General features: G+C 43.8%; 2 protein-coding genes across 3 annotated transcripts in view; one reads left to right on the top strand and one right to left on the bottom strand.

Moving 5' to 3' along the window:
• Nucleotides 1-6,579, bottom strand: part of LOC148501830 (putative methyltransferase DDB_G0268948) — an 84,241-nt gene extending 77,662 nt beyond the window's left edge. Inside the window, exon 1 of the mRNA XM_088449930.1 lies at nucleotides 6,365-6,579. The gene's annotated coding sequence lies outside the window, so the exon portion shown is untranslated. The remainder of the gene's footprint in view (nucleotides 1-6,364) is intronic.
• A 1,452-nt stretch (nucleotides 6,580-8,031) lies between these two features.
• The window catches only part of MREG (melanoregulin), a 98,138-nt gene continuing 83,139 nt past the window's right edge, over nucleotides 8,032-23,030 (top strand). For both annotated transcript variants that reach the window (XM_088449927.1, XM_088449926.1), the window contains exon 1: nucleotides 8,032-8,176. In XM_088449927.1, the coding sequence (XP_088306053.1) occupies nucleotides 8,110-8,176 (67 nt within the window). In that variant the 5' untranslated portion in view covers nucleotides 8,032-8,109. The remainder of the gene's footprint in view (nucleotides 8,177-23,030) is intronic.

Here is a 23,030-nt window from a genome sequence, read left to right as displayed (position 1 = left end):
ACGGGGTGGCTATCGATGTTGATTGACAGCTCGCCCCGTTTTGTGGGCGGGTAGGGGGGGTGGCCGGACAAACGCAGGCGTTCCCTTAGGAACGCCTGATCTTTGTAGGGTGGACTAACTGACATCACTACTGATGTCAGTAGTGGACTTCCTGCTCTATTAGAGCAGGAAGTCCACTCGGGCTTGCGGCAGCTAGACCCTACCCCAGGGTCTCGTCACAAGACCGATGGTCGCGATTATCGCAACGGTCTCCTGGCCACTCGCACAAGCATTCGGTGGTCTCCCACAGCTTAGCGAGTAGCCGGAGAAAAAAAAAAAAATAATAATAATAAATAAAATATACGCCCACATTCAGAGCGAGCGCCCGCCAGCAGCGAGCAGCTCTGAATGAGGTCCTTGGTCTTTGCAAAGTGCAAGATACATCACCAGCAGGAGCCTCTGACTCCGCCAAAGGCTGCTGCACAGATACCTCATCCTCCTCCATGTCAGACTCTGATGAGACCTCCACATGTACTGGCCTCCTACTACCACTGCTCTTCTCAATAAACACAAATAACACTAAACACGAAAAAAAAAAAAAAAACACCTCCAACATCACTTCCCACACACTCTTCACACACACACACACACACACACACACACACACACACACACACACACACACACACACACACATAATGACAAGACAAAACTTAAAATGACAAAGGGCAAAAATGAAGACGCATTAACAAGACAACAGAAAGAGACAAGGCTACTTACTCCAGCAACAACAATCCTCAAATAGTTCTCCTTTCCAACCATATGGCACACTCCTCAAACCACACGCCAGCAGTGCATGTGTCGTGGTGGCTGTAGGGCATATTTATAAGGGCATGGTGTCGACCCAGGACCATGTGTGACTTTGGACCAATCAGAAGAGTTCTGCGAAAGTGTTGCCTCCGATTACAGTACATTGCAATTAGTATTGCATGCTCCAGTGCTTCTGCCTTTGGAGATTTGATTTGTGTGTATGGTATTTGTAAATACACCCCTCTCAGTGTTAAAGCTTGCTTCCTTTTTTAGATATTATATTCCTGAAACCCTGGGGATCAGTTTTCAGGTAAAGGAAGGGCTGGAGAGATAGACACGCAGGGGTGGGGAGACTGGGTGTGTAACAGGCAGAGAAGAGAAAGGAGGGGGGAGGAAGAACAAAGGGGATTAAGAAGAAGAATTTGGAAGAGAGCAGACATCTTTGGGGAGAGTCAGAGCTGGAAGCAGAAATTTAGCCCTCGTGCTTCCCTGGCAGGAGGAGATTGATGGGGATGTGGTGACTGCCACAATGTCCATATAACGCCAAAGAAGACAGAGGTCTGGAGTGAGGCCACTGAGATAAAGTCTGTGAGACACCACAGAGAAAGCTGGAAGGTTGCAGTGTGAGCCACCCAGTGAAGTTTTCAGCTCCCATGAGAGGGGTAAGAGATGTCAGTATATGTGTTGAAGAGATGGGAAAGAGGAATTTCCCAGTAGCTTTATTGTTAAGGGACAAGAGGAGTCCCTTATGCATAAAGCCCCCCAGCAGCCATTAAAGGTTGGGTCACTGTGGTAGCAGTGTGGCTATAGGGGCCATTCCTGTAGGATAGGGATGGGCTGCAGCTGAGAGTGTGATAGCTGCAATAGGAAAGTCTGTATATTGCTGTCCCATGTGAAAGAGAAGGGGAGCAGAGAGAGGCAGACTGTGTATGAGACACTCTGTATATTGTCTTAGAAGAGCCAAAGAAGAACCAGAGTGCAATAAGTTATGTGAGAGGATTACAGGCACCAGCCAGCATAGGGCCAGGTGGACCTGCATGTATGAAGTGGAGAACTACAGGCACCAGCCAGCATAGGGCCAGGTGGACCTGCATGTATGAAGTGGAGAACTACAGGCATCAGCCAGCGTAGGGCCAGGTGGACCTGCATGTATGAAGTGGAGAACTACAGGCACCAGCCAGCATAGGGCCAGGTGGACCTGCATGTATGAAGTGGAGAACTACAGGCACCAGCCAGCATAGGGCCAGTTGGACCTTCATGTATGAAGTGGAGAACTACAGGCACCAGCCAGCAAAGGGCCAGGTGGACCTGTGTGTATAAAATGCAAAGAATTAATTGTGACTGTGCTTAAAGACTGTGCTGGTGAAAAAGAGTGTGATGTAATGTAACCATATCCATAAGATTGTCATATACCATCTGACATGCCAAGTATCTGAGCTGGAGGGAGAGGAGAAGCTGCTGTAACCACATTCGTGTTCTGTAAAGTCATGTGCAGGAGAGAAATAAAGTGGTATATTTTTATAAGAGAAGGTCTGGTGGCAAAGTTATTCAGCAAGAACTGTTGCTTCATTTGTCTATATCTATATGTGTGATTGTTATAAAACCTGCATGGGCAGGGACCCTCTTCTCAGGTATTGCCCACACCCTGGAGAGCTAGCCTGAGCCAATAGGAGGTGTATCACTCCAAATGCACCATAAGTACCACACCACACACTGAAGGGGGGTTACATGCGAGTTTTGGCAACACTGGGATTTGCGATTTGATGTGCGATTTAGGGTCAATACAAGTAAATTCGTACATGCCACAATACGATCAGTACCACCATCAAATGACAATTAACATCAAAACACATTTCTTAGTAAATTTGAGATTTGCTGCGGAAAATGTTCCGGTGATAAGCTGCGATATGGGATCCAGCCCAACACGATTCTTAGTAAATTTTCCCCTTTGAGTGAGAATGTTGGCAATTTTACGTATTTTAGCAGTAAATGTTTCCTTTATTATTACAGGTGATATTTTTTTAACATTGTGAAATATTGTTTAGTTTTCAGGTGCCCTTTCTTAAACTTTGTTTCCCCTGGACCACTTTTATTAGATGTTGACAAACTATCATGACTGGCTGCAGCCGCAGCACTAGTACTGGGTTGATGCTTCTGTTCTTCTATCGGCTGATCTATAACAACTAACAACACTCCTAGTAATGGCACCCTAATGACATTATTTTTTAACACAGATTTTTATTTTAAAAAAATTAACACGGTCCCTGAACACACAACACAGTGCCTCACAGTGCTCCTAGTATTGACACCCTAATGATGTTATCTTTTCACACAGTGACCGGGACACACAAAGCAGCACTTCACAGTGCTCTTAGTAATGGCACCCTAATGACATATTTTTTAACACAGTGCCTGAACATGCAACAGTTTTATTTAAACATTTTTAACACATTGCCTGAACACACAACAGTTTTAATTTTTTAATGCAGTGCCTGAACACACTACCCAATGCTCCTAGTAATGGTACCCTATTTACATTATTTTTTAAAACAGTACTTGAACATACTACAGTTTTATTTTTATTTTTTTAACACTGTGCCTCACCTTGCTCCTAGTAATGCCACCCTAATGATGTTATTTTTGTAAAACAGTGCTTGAACACACAACACAATGCCTCATAGTGGTCCTAGTAATGGTACCCTAATGACGTTATTTTTTAATACAGTGCCTGAACACACAACAGTTTTATTTAAAAATGTTTTAACATAGTGCCTCACAGCGCTCCTAGTAATGCTACCCTAATGATGTTATTTTTGTAACATAATGCCTGAAACACAACACAGTGCCTCACAGCATTCCTAGTAATGGCACCTTAATGATGTTATTTTTTAACACAGTGCTGCAGCCCACAGTCCACAGTTCCTCTATAGGTTTTTTTGTATTTTTAATGACACAGGGCCTGATTCAGCTTGGATCGCTATTGCAAATATCAACACCGCCGAGCAATTTTCATTTTGTGCGCATGCGAGTGGAACTCGCAAGCCAAAAAACACGTATTTGGGGGAGGTGACGGGGGTGGTCTTAAAAACGCAGATGTGCCTTACTGTGTGGATGCCGTTTAATGGGTGTCCATAATTTAGCCAGTGCGATCACCTCCACAGCACATGAGCTCTCTGGATGTGCTGAGACTTGCACAATTAGAGACAGGTCAGACTACCCACAAGTGGTCGATGGTGCCCGATGTTCCTGATGTGTACGCTGGTCTGCGTGTTTGCTCGCAGAAGAGATGGCAGCAGTAGGTGTCTCTGTGCACAGATGGGGCTGCATCTGCATATATTAGCAGCTGCATTCCGTCAGCATTCGCAGATGCAATTGCGATCCAAACTGAATCCGGCCCCACAGTGCCCCTTTAAGTTAAACACAGTGCTCCTAATGGTGTTTTTTTTAATGACACAGTACCTGTATACTGGCTTTAACACAGTGATCCAGTCCTAATGGCACTCCTAATGGTGTTTTTAGTGCCTACCAGTGCTGTTAGGTCTGGTTACTTGATCGTTTTGCATGCAACACCTGGAACACCACAACCAGATAATCAAATAAGTTAAACCACAGGGTGGTCTGTTTTGCTTTCCACTGGCGCTAATAGTATACTAGACCTGTGATTTGCTATATGTTCCTTCAAGTGGCTTACATACATGAGCCTCGTGGGCAGGGTTGGACTGGCCCACAGGGGAACAGGGGAAATCCCCGGTGGGCCCCACTGCCTGAGGACCCATCCCTCCTCTAGGTGTCAGGTTCCAAACCTCAAATTATAGATTGTTACTCTATTAGATGGTCAGTTACCAGGTACACTGATCAGCATGGGGGCTTGGTTCTCTTCTATAGAAACTACACCAAGATTTTCCCATTGGCTAGCCAAGCATCTGTGGTGGCTGACCATATCCCCTCTGGTGGATGACCACACCCTTTAAGCATGGGCCCCTATCACTGTATTCCCCTGGTGGGCCCTTCATGTCCCAGTCCGACACTGCTCGGGGGCATTTAAAGATGCAAATCACATGAGCATTAGAGCACTTCATTTGATGTTTAATGTACAGTAGATACATTTTCCAGTCTGAGGATGGTTGAAGTACAGTATGTACCAAATATTATATTATTACACATAATATAACCATCAAATATCCAGCTTCCAGCTAGTGATGGAGATGGAAAATTCAGAATTACTTTATATATCCGGCTGCATGGCATATTGAGACTAAATGAGTAAGGACACATCTGTACAAGCCCATAAAGGTAACAGATCTCTCCATAGGATGCAAGCAGGTATACACTACAGACACACATCCTGCAAAGCTGCCTGAAGTTGTTCAGACAACTTCTCGCAGCTAAATAAAACCTTCCCCTATATGCCTTTAGACAAGCTACTATTGTTGACAATTACATTACATGTCCTATATGATACAATAATGGCTTACATATAGTTAAACAAAGGTCCATGCCTGCTGTGTATCTTTAAAAACGCCAAAAGCGAATCATATATTTCTGTCAGAAGAACTTGAAAAATTATATATGAATATTGTAAGCTTTAGCATACAGAGCAGTGGGCTTGATTCAGAGCCGGACGCTCTGACAGAGCGCTCGCTCTGAATCAGGGCCGGCCTTCTGTTTTTTTAGAGCAGCCTCCTGGCCGTTCGCATAGCTGTAGCGAGCGGTCAAGACCATCACGACCATCGGACTTGCGACGAGACCCTTGTGGTAGGGTCTCGTTGCCGCAAGCCCAAGAGTGCTTTTGGCTCTAACAGAGCCGAAAGCGCTCCCACTGACATCACTTGTGATGTCAGTGGGGCCGGCCCCAGACGGTAGGAATTCCCATGGGAACGCCGCCGTCTGGGCAGCCACGCCCCCGGCCTGCCCACCAAAGGGGGCGTGCTGCACTCAACATCGACAGCAAGCCCCCTTTGGTACGAGACCCGGAGTGACGGTTTGCCCGTCGCTATCCGGGTCTCACGCATGCGCACGACGGAGCCGGCTCCATCGTGCGCATGCGCACTGGGCCACCATCAACCCGCTTGTGAGCGCATAGCGCTCGCGAGCGGGTCTGAATCAGGCCCAGTATACATTGGCACAATGCCTTACAGACAGTATCTAGTATTACTGAATGTACAATATGTATACAATATGTTCACAGTCTGGTACCTGAGGGAAAAGGTCTGGAATTGGTGTCAGATACAATTACAGTTTTGGGTTTCTATAATGGCAAACAAATATTACCAATATGCTATTTATATGCCAAAAGACCCCCCACATGCCCCTCTTATGCCATCAGACTCCTCCACATGCTCCTTATATGCCATCAGACCCCATCCACATCCCTTACATGCCTCCAGACCACCTCTATATGACCCTTATATGCTCTCAGACTGAACTACATGCCCTTAATATTCCCTCAGACCCCTCCACATGCCCTTTATATGCCAACAAAATCCTCCACATGTGCATTATATGCCAACACACTCCTCCACGTGCTCCTTATGTGCTATTATACCCCCCACAGATGCCCCTTATATGCCATTACCTTTTTTGACAGGAGCCCGTGCAGAGATACAGCAACCTTTCTCCTCTGGCACTCACTGGGGTGCACTGACTGTGACCTGCCCACCCCGTACAGAGTAGAAGAAAGAGGTCACATCACATGCCCCACAGCACAACCCCGATCCTGCTCACAATCAGGGGTAGACAGCCAGATGCCGCGTCACTTAAGAAGTGTTCCCCACACCACGTCTGGTCTAGATAAATGTATCCAGTTAAATGAACATACTTTACTGTTGGTGCAGATATGAGTTTCCCCATCCATCACTACTGATGACGGTACAGTACAGTATGCCCTAGGAGGTATATTTTTCAGACAAATATTAATCTTGTCCCCATGCCAGAAATTGTGCAACACAGTCCAGTCCGCTCTAGGTGGGAACTAGCAGAATAGTTTGCTATGTCTGCCTGAACCTGTGTAATATAACTAGCATCATCAAATTGCTTTTCACATCTTGAGCTGTCATATTCAGCTTAATGCAATCCTAAATCATGGTTTTCTCATTTTTAGAAGAACACTAGAAGTCAAGAATGTGACAATTATGCAAGTGTTTGCTGCAGGGCTGCATTAAGGTGCGTATGCACTGGGCGATTAAAATGAGCGATTGAACGATATCACCATCGTAATCATTCAATCGCTCATTAATCGTTCAGTAATCGTGCAGTATAATGTTGAAAATGACCAGCGATTCGCGCTCCCAGTGGTCCTTTTCGACAACAATCATCGACTGAACATGCTGGCCAACCAGCCGATAACGACAGGATGAGGGAGGTTGCCTGCACTGAACGACATATCGTTCAGTGTAGGCACATTGGGTCTCATTCAGACTCGGTCGCCAGCGCCGATGTGCTCGCAACCGGGTCGATGGTCCCCACAGAGCATGCGCACGACGGAGCCGGCTCCTTCGTGTGCATGTGCGAGACCCGGCTAGCGACAGGCACTCCGTCGCTAGGGGTCTCGTTGCAGACGGGGCGAGCTATCGATGTTGAGTGACAGCTCGCCCCGTTTGCTGGGCGGGCCGGGGGCATGCCCGGCCAAACGGAGGCGTTCCAGTCGGAACACTTGCCGTTTGGGGGCAGCCCCACTGACATCATTGATGATGTCAGTGGGGAACTTCGTGCTGAAACAGAGCAGGAAGTTCCCTGGGGCTTACGAGAGCCCAGACCCAACCTTAGGGTCTGGCGTAAGCCCCAATGGTCGTGATAGTGATGACCATCGCGACCATCACCCTGGTCGGTCGCTAGAGCTGTGGGTGGTAACCCACAGCTTAGCGATCGACCAGAAGGCGGCACTTTAAAAAGTAAGTGGCTGCCCTCATTCAGAGCGATCGCTTGCAGCAAGCGATCGACTCTGAATGAGGTCCATTATCCCACTGCACAGGAAGATGAATGATTGTACGATTACAATGTCGTAATCGTACAGTCGTTCCTCTATCGCCCAGTGTGTACGCACCTTTAGATGCAATACACTGCACAGATGTACTGCAATTCATTGATTAATAACCATTACTTTTAGGTCTAAGGAATCAAATAGTTTTGTAAGCCCAGCATTTGTAATATGGAGGCTCAGCTGCATTGCACTGGAGAGGACTGACTGTACGTCTGCAGCTATCCCTCCTGCTCTCTCCCTCTCTCTCCCCCCTTTGGGTTGGATGGGTTGCTCTCTGTGCAGGCAATCACAGTGCATCTAGTGATTTCAGCAAATTCTTCAGCTGGAACAAAGAAATAAAAATGAAGGATCCGGAAATTGCAAAAAATTCTGCTCTGCAAAAGGAGGGATCCGATCCCAAAACAAAAGGTATGTACATGACATTATGCATGGTTGTCTATTTATAGATTTCTGTTTTATGCCCATATATGTTCCTCTTACAGTACAGTGCTGCCTGTAAACAGGTACATAACACTAGACGCTCACAGACACATTTTATTTGTTAGTTCTGGTATTTCCATAAAAAGAAGGAAATAATGCAATGTACATCTTGTAACTGTAAGACGCACAGTGAAGCTAGTTACAAAATAATGTGATTATAGGTTTTGATGGCAATGCAATGTATGTGCATGTATAAGCTTTGTATATGATATATTCAGCTATACTGTATCATGATAGAAAATGGGTGGTCTATCTCTGGCACAATAGATAGCAGAGCTTCCTCCCCACCAATAGCCAAATGGCTGAAATGAATCAGTCTTTGTTAGAGGTCATCACCAGTTGCTGATGTTCAGTCCAATAATGGTTCATACAACAGCGTAATACAGTATCCTGAGAGCACATAATTATAATCTACCAAAATTGTATCCAATTCCAGAACAGAATTCCCTCACTGAAGTGTGAATTAGATGCATATCACCATGTACTGATTAGGTAAAACTAGTGCTCAATGTTCTAATTGTATCATAAAGATCTGAATTATTTTTTTTATTTTAAATGACATTAAAGGATACTGTAAATTACTGAGGAAAACATGAATGAATTGCAGCTCTGGTGATTACAAAACCAGTATGTAGCAATGTGCTGTAAATCATCGACAGTGATGAGGAAAAGGTATCTGACTTAAGACTTGTGCCTTGTAAACCTGTCTTCTACAATGCCTGCGGGAGAGTGTGGGGGGAGTAGTAGAGTTTGTGCAGTATTTTGGCCACAGGGTTGAGTGAGACTGAGACGCACTGTATTAAAGAGACAGGTGACGTCACAGGGATGACTAACACAATCGACTTGTATAATTGGAGGGGAGGGAAGAGTATAGACGTCTGTGATGACGTGTGGTGAGAAAATAGACCTGGTATGATTGTGTGGGTGGGGGGGAGCAAAGATTGAGTTAGACACAGCTGTATTTGCAGGTAATGGGGTGAAGTGTCACATATGGTGTGAATATTGTGTTATATGAGAAATGTGAATGACACCGCAAGGCACACATCCACTAGCCGATTTCTATGAGCGATTGAACGATAAAGATATCGTTATCATTCTATCGCTCATGAATCGTTTAAGAATCGGCCACATTAACGTCGGAAACGACCAGCGATGCGCACTCCCGCTGGTCGTTTCCGACAACAATCATCAGCCGAACATGCTGAACAACCTGACGATAATGTCAGGTTGAGCATGTTAGGGGATGATTGATTATGCCTACACTGAACGACTGAACGCTCAGTGTAGGCACAGCACAGACTGACAAACGACTGCACGATTACAATGTCGTAATCGTACAGGTGTTTTTAGGTCTGTTAGTGGACGTGTGCCCTTAGCAACAGGAGTTGGATGCACTACATAAACAGGTGGGTCAGATATGGAGTTAGATGCAGGTGAGGCTGGCAATTAGTGGAGGTTTCACAATATTAGTGCAAGCTGTAATTAGCAAATTGCATAATGTCAGAGTGTGTATGTCTACAGTACAGAGCAAAAGTAACGTTCATGTGGTTAATGCTCCAGATACAGTAAGGGATCGCCAGCTGGTGCTGCAGACTAATTAGGCTAAAAACTGCTGAGATCTGATGCCGCAATGCTGGGTCACCCTGGCTGATATCTCCATGGTAACAGCCTTAGGGGGTCAATCTATTAAACATACAGAAGTGTTTCCTCCGGCATTTTGGATGGAGAGATTGACAAATAACGCTTCCCAACATGTATCAACTATTAAACAGCAGAGAAATCACTGATTTGTCAGTTATACAGTGTTATATTAATATTATTATTATTATTATTATTATTATTATTTATTTGTTTATTATTTTTTTTTGCATCCATGTACCCCCCCATGGCGTGTAATGGGGGCTGCACACGATACATTTTTGCTGTTTTTGTTAAAAACATATATGTGTTAAGCCTTGGCGAGAGATAAAGTGGAGAGAGATGAAGGGGTCTATGTCATAGATGCCGACATTCTGGCTGCCGACAGAGAAAGGGGGCGCCACATAGTGCTTTAAAAGTATAACAGTTTTATTGCAATCTTCCCAATAACCAATTAAGCATTCCAGAAAGGGTGGTTTACACCACTGCAAGTGTATACAGCATATAACGAAGGAACAAGGCAATCACCGGCCGCTGACCTGGACGCCTCCAATCGGCTCTCCGGGAGCTTGCTTCCGACCACGATCTCAAACACCAAGCCACGCCCCTACTGGTTTCATCACTCGGACTTCGTCAGGAGGCTGGCTAGCGTTATGCAAACATCTATTTAAATAGTACTGTCCTCATTGAAAAGTACTGGCCTCATTAAAATATCCACAGCTGTAATTAATTGCATTGTAATATTGCAAACAAATACAAAGTATATAAAATAATAAAAACAATAACAGAAACAATACATTGTATCTACCACATATTGCTATAAGATATCATGTTACGAACCAAGTTTAGCCTAAATGCAGAAAATATGAAAGAATATAATTTAGCACATAAAATGCAATAAATGTAATTTAGCACGTAAAACACCATTGCTGTACATACAGTACAAACAATTTATATATTTAATTACAGTGCCTATCACATGTATTGCCAACAAAATTTGCTACACATAATAAAATACACACGTATATAAAAACCATCACAAATATATGTAAAAAAACAATCTTAATATGGATCACATAAAGACATCTACACATACAACAAGTGTTTTCATGTTATTATCTCAAAGTGAACACATACAGGGCCTGATTCAGACCCGCTCGCGAGTGCTGAGCGCTTGCAAGCGGGTCGTTGTTGGCCCAGTGCGCATGCGCACGACGGCGGCGGCTCCGTCGTGCGCAAGCACGAGACCCGGATAGCGACGGGCAAGCCATCGCTCCGGGTCTCGCTACTAAGGGGGCGTGCTGTCGATGTTGAGTGACAGCACACCCCCTTTGGTGGGTGTGCCGTGGGCGTGGCTGCCCAGACGGAGGCGTTCCCATGGGAACGCCTACCGTCTGGGGCCGGCCCCACTGACATCACAAGTGGGTGGACTTCTTGCTCTGTAATAGCAAGAAGTCCACTGGGACTTGCGGCAACGAGACCCTACCACAAGGGTCTCGTCGCAAGTCCGATGGTCGCGATGGTCTTGACCATCATCCTGGCCGCTCGCACTAGCTGTGGGTGGTAACCCACAGCTATGCGAGCGGCCAGGAGGCCGCTCTAAAAAAACAATAGGCGGGCACTGATTCAGAGCGAGCGCTCTGAAAGAGCGTCCGGCTCTGAATCAGGCCCACTGTCTCTTTAAATGGTCCAAGAGCGAACGTATAAAACAACAACAACAAAAAATATTTTTTATTTTATAAAAACACGCAATGTAAAAACAAGTCATATATGAAAACAAATGTGATGCGAAAGGAAAAAACAGGAAATAATTTAGCATCTCAAAAATGGGGTAATTTCAAATCCCTCATTTAACCCCAAAGAGTACAATGAATTGAACGTGATTATCCAAAAGATTATTCTTTTGGCTAATCTATTTTCGCGATCACCACTTTTTTGTCTATTCCTATATGCTCTAATCCCATAAATTTTAGGGAGGTGGAATCACTCTTCTGACAATTTTTAAAATGTCTGGGCCCTCTGTGGTTCTCTACCTTATTTTTGATATTTCACAAGTGCTCTAATATCCTAATTTTTAAAGCTCTTTTGGTTTTACCAATATAATATTTACCACAACCACAGATTAATAAACATACTACAAAGGTGGTATTGTAGTTAATAAAACCTTTAACTTTATATTCTTTACCCTTTATGTCACAAAACTTTTTCTTCCCCTTTAATCCATGTACACACACTTTACATTTACCACATGTATAAAATCTATCAACCCCATCTAAAAATGAAGGATTATTAATTCCTACTTCTTTTAATATCGGCAAAGTGCTGGGTGCCAGATAAGATTTCATATTTCTAGGCCTTTTAAATATGATTTCAGGTCTTTTTGACATAACAGATGACAATACTGGGTCAATTTTAATGATATACCAGTATTTATTCAATACTCCTTGTATTTCTTTATGAGAACTATTATATTGAGTGACAAAAGCACATTTCAATTGGTCAGATCCACTTCGTTTATCTATTTCCTTGTAATAGGCAATTAGAGTCTGTCTCTCTAAGGGGTCTATTTACTAAGCAGTCAGTGAAAAGTGATAAGAAAGTGATAAGGTGCCAGCCAATCAGCTCCCAACTGTCATTTTTCAAACACAGCCTATGAAATGACAGTTGGGAGCTGATTGGCTGGCACCTTATCACTTTCTTATCACTTTTTACTCTGTCTCCTAACATTGCTTAGTAAATAGACCCTTTAAGATCTAACTCTGGCTGATATGATAAGTGAGTGAGAATATCCCCTTTCAAGGAACCTGTTTTTATATATCTCACAAAGCTCATCAAATCTATCCAAGGTGCTGTAATTACGTCTTATCAACTGAGAAAACGGCAGACTTTTCTTCCATTTGTTATGATGACAACTTTGAGAATCCAAGTAACTTATAGGGGGTAAATTTACTAAGATGGGAGTTCTATTAAGAAGAGATGTTGCCCATAGCAACCAATCAGATTCTACTTCTCATTTATTTAGCACCTTCTAGAAGATAATACCTGGAATCTGATTGGTTGCTATGGGCAACATCACTTCTTAATAGAACTCCCATCTTAGTAAATTTACCCCTTACTATCTACCTGTTTAAAAAACGTATATATTTCCACCTCATTATTCTTACAATTTTCTGTGTTCAATATTAAATCCAGAAACTCGATCTTTTATTCTTGAAAATTAGACGTAAATTTTAAGTTATATTCATTAATATTTAAATAGGATACAAAAGCTTCAAAATGGCTTTTAGTGCCTCGCCATACGACTAATATATTGTCAATATAGCGTTTGAACAGTATAACATTATCCTTAAAAGGATTTATTAGCCAGAACATATCTATTTTCCCATTCTCCCATATATAAATTAGCTAGACTCGGTGCGCAGATGGTCCCCATCGCACAACCACATGTTTGTATATAAAATTCATCTAGGAATGTGAAGTAGTTATGTTTTAAAACAAATTCCAAACATTCACACAAAAATTTCATTTTACAGCGATCAACTGAAGAATCAATAGCAATTTTTCTATACTTTCTATACCTTTATGATGAGGGATTGATGTAAGTACATCTATTGTTCCCCAGGAATAATATTCCTCCCATTTAAAGGTTTTTAATAATTGGAGAACATGTGTGGAATCTTTAATATACGTTATCAATAATGGCACATATAGCTTTAAAAAAATGTCAATATATTCTGATACTCTAGATGTAAGTGAATCTATACTAGACACAATCGGGTGGCCAGGCGGCACGTCCCGATTTTTATGTAATTTGGGCAGCTAATAGATTGTTGCTAAACGTGGACAAACATTATATAAATATTTATATTCCTCTTCCATAAGAACCCTAGTGTCTCTCCTTCTATCAAGTACATTCTTTAATTCACTTATGCTGGGCATACACTCTACAATTATCTGTCAGATATCTGTCCAATCTGTCTGGTGGGAAGGAAAATCTTCTCTGTTTTCTAGTGTTTGGGAGAAAATTTGCTCCCATACATTACCAGGTTTTCATTCCAACCAGCCAGATTGGACAGATATCTGACAGATAATTGCATAGTGTATGCCCAGCATACGGAATTCTTTAGTGGGATCACTATTTAATTTGCAATAAGAAGAAACATCTTAAAATTCTACACATTTCTTTTTTATAATCTCCACGACCTAACAGGATGATGCCCCCACCCTTATCGACCTGCTTGATATCCAGTTCTTTGTTTTCTACTAATTTCTTTAAAGAGGTGATTTCAATTGTAGTTAAATTTTGTTGTTGTTGCTATGGGTGATTTCTCACTAATTTTTGCAAAGTCTTTCTTAACCAAATGGGTGACCATATCAATGTATGAGCCTCTAGATTCTACAGGATAAAAAGTGGATCATATTTTCAATCCTGAAGTAGATATCTTTTTGTTTTGTTCATCATTTTTCAAAGGAGCTAAAGATTTATTGTCCTGTCTGACAAAATGTCTTTTCAAAGTCATTTTTAGAAGCATATAAACTGAGATCTATCAAAAGAATAAGATCCCATTGTATTAGTTTGAGGAGTAAGAGAATATTCATTTCCCTGCAAAGATTCCAAAGCTTGAAATCTATTGGTAATTCTGGGTGGATAATTGGACCTAAATTGCTCTTGGTTTCCAGGCTTTATCTCTAATTGCCATTGTTGAGGATTTTGCTCTAAAGCTGGGTACACACTGACCAGACTTCCACCTACACTGTGCCGGGAGTTAAGACTGTCGACCAAAGGTCCAGCAGGGACAACGTGCTGGTCCAGAACTGCACGGAAAAGGAGCCCCCTAAAAGGGTCTACCCACCTTCCCCCCCGTGCACCCATCCTGCTCTTCCCCCCACTGTTCCTGGGTCAATTACCCTCTAGTAGCATTGTGCCTACCTACCTTAAACCAATAAAATTACCTTGACCCAACACCACCGTCTACGTCTCTCTGTCATACAGATCACTCTTACCCAAGCACTTTACACACTGCCCCACCATATAGAGAGCGCGCCTTACCCAGCTTTTACCAGTCTCTAAACTAGGTAGGAACAGGTACTCCTACCACAGGCGCAGCACTCTTACACCCCCTACCCCCATACCTCCAGATACACGCACATCCCCTCCCCCCACCTCTCTTCCACCCCCCATTACTCTTTCCCTCTCCCTCCTGCCTCAATCCACCCCCACAGTCATATCAGTGAGCGCGGTTCACCACCCTTTATTCACATTGGTCGATCAGTTGATCGGCAAATGTATCTGCTGCCCGTCGGGCAGTGTGTACCCGCGATATGTCGGTGAACGTCGGCGTTCACCAACATATCGTGTTGGCTGTGCTGCACAGCCGATGGACAGATATGTTTCTGGACATATCTGTCCATCGGCAGGTGTGTACGGGCAGTCTGCAGACCACTGGAACACACAGCAGCAACTGCGAGGAGGGGGGTGGTACACCCCACCCCACCCCCTGGGACACGCCCCCGACATGCCCCCTGGCTGCCGGGACCTGCGGTCAGACACAGATGATGGTTGTTCAGTGTGTACAAACAACCATCATCTGCAGATATATCTGTATAGTGTGTACCCACCATCTATCATTCTGGATCGGAATCTCCTGTTGTTTCACTCTCCAGGGTGGAACTGAAGTTTGTTTCCACTGGTTATTGGGTCTCTTTCTTGTTTTCTGAAATTAGACCAGTTTCTAACATTATCTTTAGCATAATCCTCTTTATCTCTTTTACATTTCTGTGTTTTCCTATCTATAATACCTTGCTCAGTTTACCCAGTTTTAGATTCCATATATTTGGAGAACTCAATAAACTCTTTAGTATCTTTCTGTGAATCAACATGATCTAACACCATAATTTCTTTTTCTAAATCTTACATTCATTTTTTCAAACACAATAAACCAGATCAAATCAAGAGAACATTCATGTAGAATACGATTCCATTCCTTGATAAATGTAACAGTGAACACAGAAAATTGTAAGAATAATGAGGTGGAAACATATATGTTTTTTAATCATGTAGATAGTAATAGTTACTTGGATTCTCAAAGTTATCATCATAACAAATGGAAGAAAAATCTGCCGTTTTCTCAGTTGATAAGACTTAGACGTAATTGCGGCACGTTGGATAGATTTGATGAGCTTTGTGAGATATATAAAAACAGGTTCCTTGAAAGGAGATATTCTCACTCATACCGCATTTACACCAAAATTCTGGGTCTGACCCGGAGGTTGGAACAGGGTTCCTATCCAGATCAGACCCGGAATTTAGGCAGCGCCGACCCTGGATTTTCCCGTGCTGGCGCCGTTCACACCAGAGCTGGGTCTGCATAGATCTGGCTTTTCCGGCATGGAAGTGGACGCTTGGAGATGACGTAATCTCCGAGCGCCACTGAGGCCGGCCAATCGGCAGGCATGCGGCACTATCCAGGTCACTGTGACCCATATGGCGCCATTTACACTGCAGGGTTTCATGGGTTTTTCCCGTGTTAAACCCTGCTATTTACCTGGGTGGAATTGCCGGCTCACTCGACCTGGCAATCCAACCCTTTCCCCTTTTACACCAAGGAGCTGCCCGGGTTAACCCTGCAATAACCTGGGTTTTAGCTCTGGTGTAAAAGGGGTATTACTTATCATATCAGCCATAGCCAAGAGCTAGATCTTTAGAGAGAGAGACTCTAATTGCCTGTAACAAGGAAATAGATAAACAGAGTGGATCTGACCAAAAGAAATGTGCTTTTGTCACTCAATATAATAGTTCTCATAAAGAAACACAAGGAGTATTGAATAAATACTGGAATATCATTAAAATGGACCCGGTATTGTCGTCTGTTATGTCAGAAAGACCTGAAATCATATTTAAAAGGCCTAGAAATGTGAAATCTTATCTGGCACCCAGCACTTTGCCGATATTAAAAGAAGTAGGAATTGATAATGCTTCATTTTTAGATGGGGTTGATGGATTTTATACATGTGGTAAATGTAAAGTTTGTGTACATGGATTAAAGGGGAAGAAAAAGTTTTGTGACATAAAGGGTAAAGAATATAAAGTTAAAGGTTTTATTACTGTAATACCACCTTTGTAGTATGTTTATTAATCTGTGGTTGTGTAAATATTATATTGGTAAAACCAAAAGAGCTTTAAAAATTAGGATATTAGAGCACTTGTGAAATATCAAAAATAAGGTAGAGAACCACAGAGGGCCCAGACATTTAAAAAATTGTCAGAAGAGTGATTCCACCTCCCTAAAATTTATGCGATTAGAGCATATAGGAAAAGACAAAAAAGTGGTGATCGTGAAAATAGATTAGCCAAAAGAGAAAACCTTTTGGATAATCACGTTCAACTCATTGTACTCTTTGGGGTTAAATGAGGGGTTTGAAATTACCCCTTTTTTGAGGCGCTAAATTATTTCCTTTTTTTTTCCCCTTTCGTGTCACATCTGTTTTCATATATGACTTGTTTTTACATTGTTTTGTTTTATAGGTTCACTATTGGACCATTTAAAGAGACAGTGGGCCTGATTCAGAGTCGGTCATAGCGGCCGCACGGTCGTACGCCACCAATGTTCGCTAAACTGCGCATGCGTAAAGTTTGCAATGCGCGTGCGCAAACTAGCTGCTATGATCAGAAATTTCTCTCTCCTTGAACACAGCCAGGTCGGTAGTTTGAGTGACAGATTGAGGCGTTTGTGGGTGGTAACAGGGGAAGGTGCTTGAAAACGGGGGAGTGGAGATCCGAACGCAGGCGTGCCAAGTTATGCGAACGGCGTTTTATGGGAGTGCATAATTAACAAAGTAGTGTCATGGCACACGTGACATGGGAGGTTTGAACACTGACATGATCGTAGAGCTTAAGAGAGGGTATGGTCAACCTTAAGCTCTACGACCAGTTCCCATGTTTCCCGATGCTCGCGATTAATCCTTATATGGCCGGAGATGACGTGTAATGCGTACGAGTTGGGGGCGTATTTTTGGTGTTCCGACCGCTTCCTCCCCTTGGTCGGCTAGCTAACGATCCGACCTTAGGGACGCAAGATGCGAGTGCATCATTTGAATATCCGGCCCCTTTTCCAGTACGACCATGCGGCCACAACGACCGACTCTGAATGAGGTCCAGTATGTGTTCACTTTGAGTTAATAACATGAAAACACTTGTTATGTTTAGATGTCTTTATGTGATCCATTTTAAGAATGTTTTTTTACATATTTTTGTGATGGGTTTTATATACGTGAGTATTTTATTACGTCTAGCAAAATTTTGTTGGCAATACATGTGATAGGCACTGTAATTAAATATATATATTATTTGTATGTACAGCAATGGAGTTTTACATGCTAAGTTACATTTATTGTATTTTATGTGCTAAATTATATTCTTTCATATTTTCTGCATTTAGGCTAAACTTGGTTCGTAACATGATATCTTATAGCAATATGTGCTGGATACAATGTATTGTTTCTGTTATTGTTTTTATTATTTTATATACTTTGTATTTGTTTTCAATATTACAATGCAATTAATTACAGCTGTGGATATTTTAATTTGGCCAGTACTTTTCAATGAGGACAATACTATTTAAATAGATGTTTGCATAACGCCAGCCAGCCTCCTGATGAAGTCCGAGTGACAAAACCAGTAGGGGCGTGGCTTGGCGTTTGATATTGTGGTCGGCAGCAAGCTCCCGGAGAGCCGCTTGGAGACGTCCAGGTCAGCGGCCGGTGATTGTCTTGTTCCTTCGTTATATGCTTTATACACTTGCGGTGGTGTAAGACTGCCCTTTCTGGTATGCTTAATTGGTTATTGGGAAGATTGCAATAAAACTGTTATACTTTTAAAGCACTATGTGGCGCCCCCTGTCTCTGTTTTACTTTTAGTGTTTACCCCGGCTGGATTCAATTTATTAAGGAAGACGCAGATACATATCATCTTTGGGATCTTTGCTTTATTCCACTATATAGGAGTAATTCTAAGTGACTATTACGCAATCATTTGCTTGAAACAGTACTTTTCTCTTGTTTTAAGGACTTTTGGTATTCCTTTTATTGAAGTGCACTGATTGTCTTGTATATATATATATATGTATATTAGGGGTGAGCGGGTTCGGAATACTGAAATCCGAACCCCCCCCGAGCCCCCCCGATCCGAGGCCGATCCGAGTCAGGCTCGACTTTTCCTGCCTGACTCGGATCTGAAATCGAGGCAAAACGTCATCATCCCGCCGTCCGGGTCTCGCGGGTTGTGGATTCTATATAAGGTACCCGCGTCTGCGCCATTTTCTCACTCGGCTGTGGACAGTGAAGAGGGAGGGTGGGAGTTAGGGCTGGCTGTGTAGTGTAGTGTAGTGTAGGGTAGTGCAGTGTAGTGTTGTGCTGTGCTGTGCTGCTGTTGTCCATAGGGGCTGTGTCCACTCCTCCAAAGTCCATAGGGGCTGGCTGTGTTGTGCTATGCTGCTGTTGTCCATAGGGGCTGTGTCCACTCCTCCAAAGTCCATAGGGGCTGGCTGTGTTGTGCTGTGCTGCTGTTGTCCATAGGGGCTGTGTCCACTCCTCCAAAGTCCATAGGGGCTGGCTGTGTTGTGCTGTGCTGCGATTGTCCATAGGGGCTGTGTCCACTCCTCCAAAGTCCATAGGGGCTGGCTGTGTTGTGCTGTGCTGCTGTTGTCCATAGTGGCTGTGTCCACTCCTCCAAAGTCCATAGGGGCTGGCTGGACTGTGTTGTGCAGTCAGTTGTCCATAGGGGCTGTGTCCACTCCAAAGTCCTGTGTAGTGTCCCAGTCCTAAAGGGGTGCTGTAGTGTTGTCCAGGGGCTGCTCTGTCCATCAGGGGTGCTCTGCCCAAGTGCAAAAAAAATAAATATTTTTTCTGTGTTTGTGAATTGTGTGCGCAGTAGCCGCACGTGCATCAACAAAGTAGCGCCAAGCGTGTACCTGTGTCCAATAAGTAAAAGGCTGGCTGGCTTGACCGTTAAAGGGTGCTGTAACCCCCAAAGTACACTCCAAACAAAAAAAATATATATTTTCTGTGTTTGTGAATTGTGTGCACTGTGGCTGCACATGCATCAACAAAGGAGCAGCGCCAAGCGTGCGCCTGTGTCCCATAAGTAAAAGGCCAGCTGGCTTGTCCGTTAAAGGGTGCTGTAACCCCCAAACTACACTCCAAACAAAATTAAAAAAAAAAATCTGTGTTTGTGAATTGTGTGCACTGTGGCTGCACGTGCATCAACAAAGGAGCAGCGTCAAGCGTGCGCCTGTGTCCCATAAGTAAAAGGCCAGCTGGCTTGTCCGTTAAAGGGTGCTGTAACACCCAAAGTACACTCCAAACAAAATAAAAAAATATTTTCTGTGTTTGTGAATTGTGTGCACTGTGGCTGCACATGCATCAGCAAAGGAGCAGCGCCAAGCGTGCGCCTGTGTCCCATAAGTAAAAGGCCAGCTGGCTTGTCCATTAAAGGGTGCTGTAACCCCCAAAGTACACTCCAAACAAAAAAAATATATATTTTCTGTGTTTGTGAATTGTGTGCACTGTGGCTGCACGTGCATCAACAAAGCAGCAGCGCCAAGCGTGCGCCTGTGTCCCATAGGTAAAGGGCCGGCTGGCTTGATCGATAAAGGGTGCTGTAACCACCAAAGGGCACTCCAAACAAAATAAAAAAATATATTTTTTTGTGTTTGTGAATTGTGTGCGCAGTAGCCGCACGTGCATCAACAAAGTAGTGCCAAGCGTGCGCCTGTGTCATAAGTAAAGGGCCAGCTGGCTTGACCGTTAAAGGGTGCTGTAATCCCCAAAGGGCACTCCAAACAAAATAAAAAAATATTTTCTGTGTTTGTGAATTGTGTGCACTGTGGCTGCACGTGCATCAACAAAGGAGCAGCGCCAAGCATGCGTCTGTCTGTTAAAGGGTGGTGTAACCCCCAAAGTGCACTCCACAAAGAATAAAAAAATCTTCTATTTTTTCCTTTTTGTGAATTGTGTGGGCTGTAGCTGCACGTGCATCAACAAAGGAGCAGCGCCAAGCGTGCGCCTGTGTCCCATAAGTAAAGGGCCGACTTGCTCATTTCTTAAAGGGTGGTGTAACCCACAAAGTGCACTAGTCTCCAACAACAATAAAAAAATATTTTCTGTGTTTGTGTGCGCCTTAGCCGCACGTATATATCAATATAACATAAATAGAGGACCAAACTTTCTCCGATAAAAATAAAATAGGGAAAGATCAAGAACCACTTCCTCCTAGTGCTGAAGCTGCTGCCACTAGTCATGACATAGACGATAACATGCCATCAACGTCGTCTGCCAAGGCCGATGCCCAATGTCATAGTAGAGGGCACATACAATCCCAAATGACAAAGTTCAGGAAAATGACCTTGAAAAAAACATTTAAATCATCTGAAGAGAAATGTAAACTTGCCAATATGCCATTTAAAACACGGAGTGGCAAGGAACGGCTAAGGTCTTTCCCTATGTTCATGACTAGTGGTTCAGCTTCACATGACGATGGAAGCCCTCCTCCCGCTAAAAAAATCAAACGAGTTAAGCTGGCAAAAGCACAGCGAAGAACTGTGCATTCTAAGAAGATATCTCAAATCCCCAAGGAGAGTCCAAGTGTGGTGGCGGTTCCGATGCCTGACCTTCCCAGCACTGGACGGGAAGAGGTGGCTCTTTCCACCATTTGCACGCCCCCTGCAAGTGCTGAAAGGAGCACCCACAGTCCACTTGCTGATATGCAAATTGAAGATGTCACTGTTGAAGTACAACAGGATGAGGATACTGGTGTAGCTGGCACTGAGGAGGCAGTTGTCGAGGAGGATTCTGATGGTGATGTGGTTTGTTTAAATCAGGCTCCGGGGGAGACAGTTGTTGTCCGTGGGATGAAAAAGCCCATCACGGTCATGCCTGGGCAGAAGACCAAACATTCCACCTCTTTGGTCTGGCAATATTTCTATCCAAATCCGGACAACAACTGTCTTGCCATATGTACCATATGTAAAGGTGAAATAAGTAGGGGTAGGGACGTTAACCACCTAGGAACATCCTCCCTTGTACGGCACCTGCAGCGCGTTCATAAAAAGTTACTGTCAAGTTCAAAAACTTTGGCTAAGACCGTAAGCAGTCCAGGGACACCTAAATCCCGTTGTTCTGTTGTATCCAAGCGCCTGCAAACCACACCGTCAACTCCCTCCTCATCAATTTCCTCCTTAGTCAGGATCGGAAGTAGTCCTGCAGGCCATGTCACTGGTATGACTGACTCTCCTATCCGGGATTCCTCCGGAGGATCCTGCATTGCTACGCCTCCTGCTGCAGCTGCTGCTGCTGTTGCTGCTGCTGGGAGTTGTTCATCATCCTAGAGAGGAAGTAGGAAAAACACTACTTTTACTAAACAATTGACCCTCCAACAGTCCTTAGCGAGGAGGATGAAGTATGACATCAGTCATCCTGAAGCAAAACGTATAACTGAGGCCTTGACTGCTATGTTGGTGTTAGACGTGCGTCCGGTATCCGCCATTAGTGCAGTGGGATTTAGACAATTGATGGAGGTAGTGTGTCCCCGGTTCCAAATCCCGTCTAGATTCCACTTCCCTAGGCAGGCGATACCGAGACTGTACAGAAACGTCATAAAAAGTGTCCTCAGTGTCCTGAAAAATGCCGTTGTACCCAATGTCCACTTAACCACGGACATGTGGACAAGTGGAACAGGGCAGACTAAGGACTATATGACTGTGACAGCCCATTGGGTAGATGTATCACCTTATGCAGCAACAACAGCAGCGTCACCAGTAGCAGCATCTCAGAAACGCCAGCTCGTTCCAAGGCAGGCTACGCTGTGTATCACTGGTTTCAGTAAGAGGCACACTGCCGACAACCTCTTAGAGAAACTGAGGGAAATCATCGCCCAGTGGATTTCCCCACTTAGACTCTCCTGGGGATTTGTGATATCTGACAATGCCACCAATATTGTGCGGGCATTACATCTGGGCAAATGCCAGCACGTCCCATGTTTTGCTCACACAATAAACTTGGTGGTGCAGAATTTTCTGAAAAGCGACAGGGGCGTACAGGAGATGCTTTGGGTGGCCTGAAAAATTTCTGGCACTTTCACCATGCAGCG

This window comes from Taudactylus pleione, unplaced genomic scaffold, assembly GCF_031769625.1.
Source record: "Taudactylus pleione unplaced genomic scaffold, aTauple2 ptg000500l, whole genome shotgun sequence".
Lineage (NCBI taxonomy): Eukaryota > Metazoa > Chordata > Amphibia > Anura > Myobatrachidae > Taudactylus > Taudactylus pleione.
The sequence above is the reverse complement of the archived record's forward strand: the minus strand, read 5'-3'. Positions and strand labels throughout refer to the sequence as shown.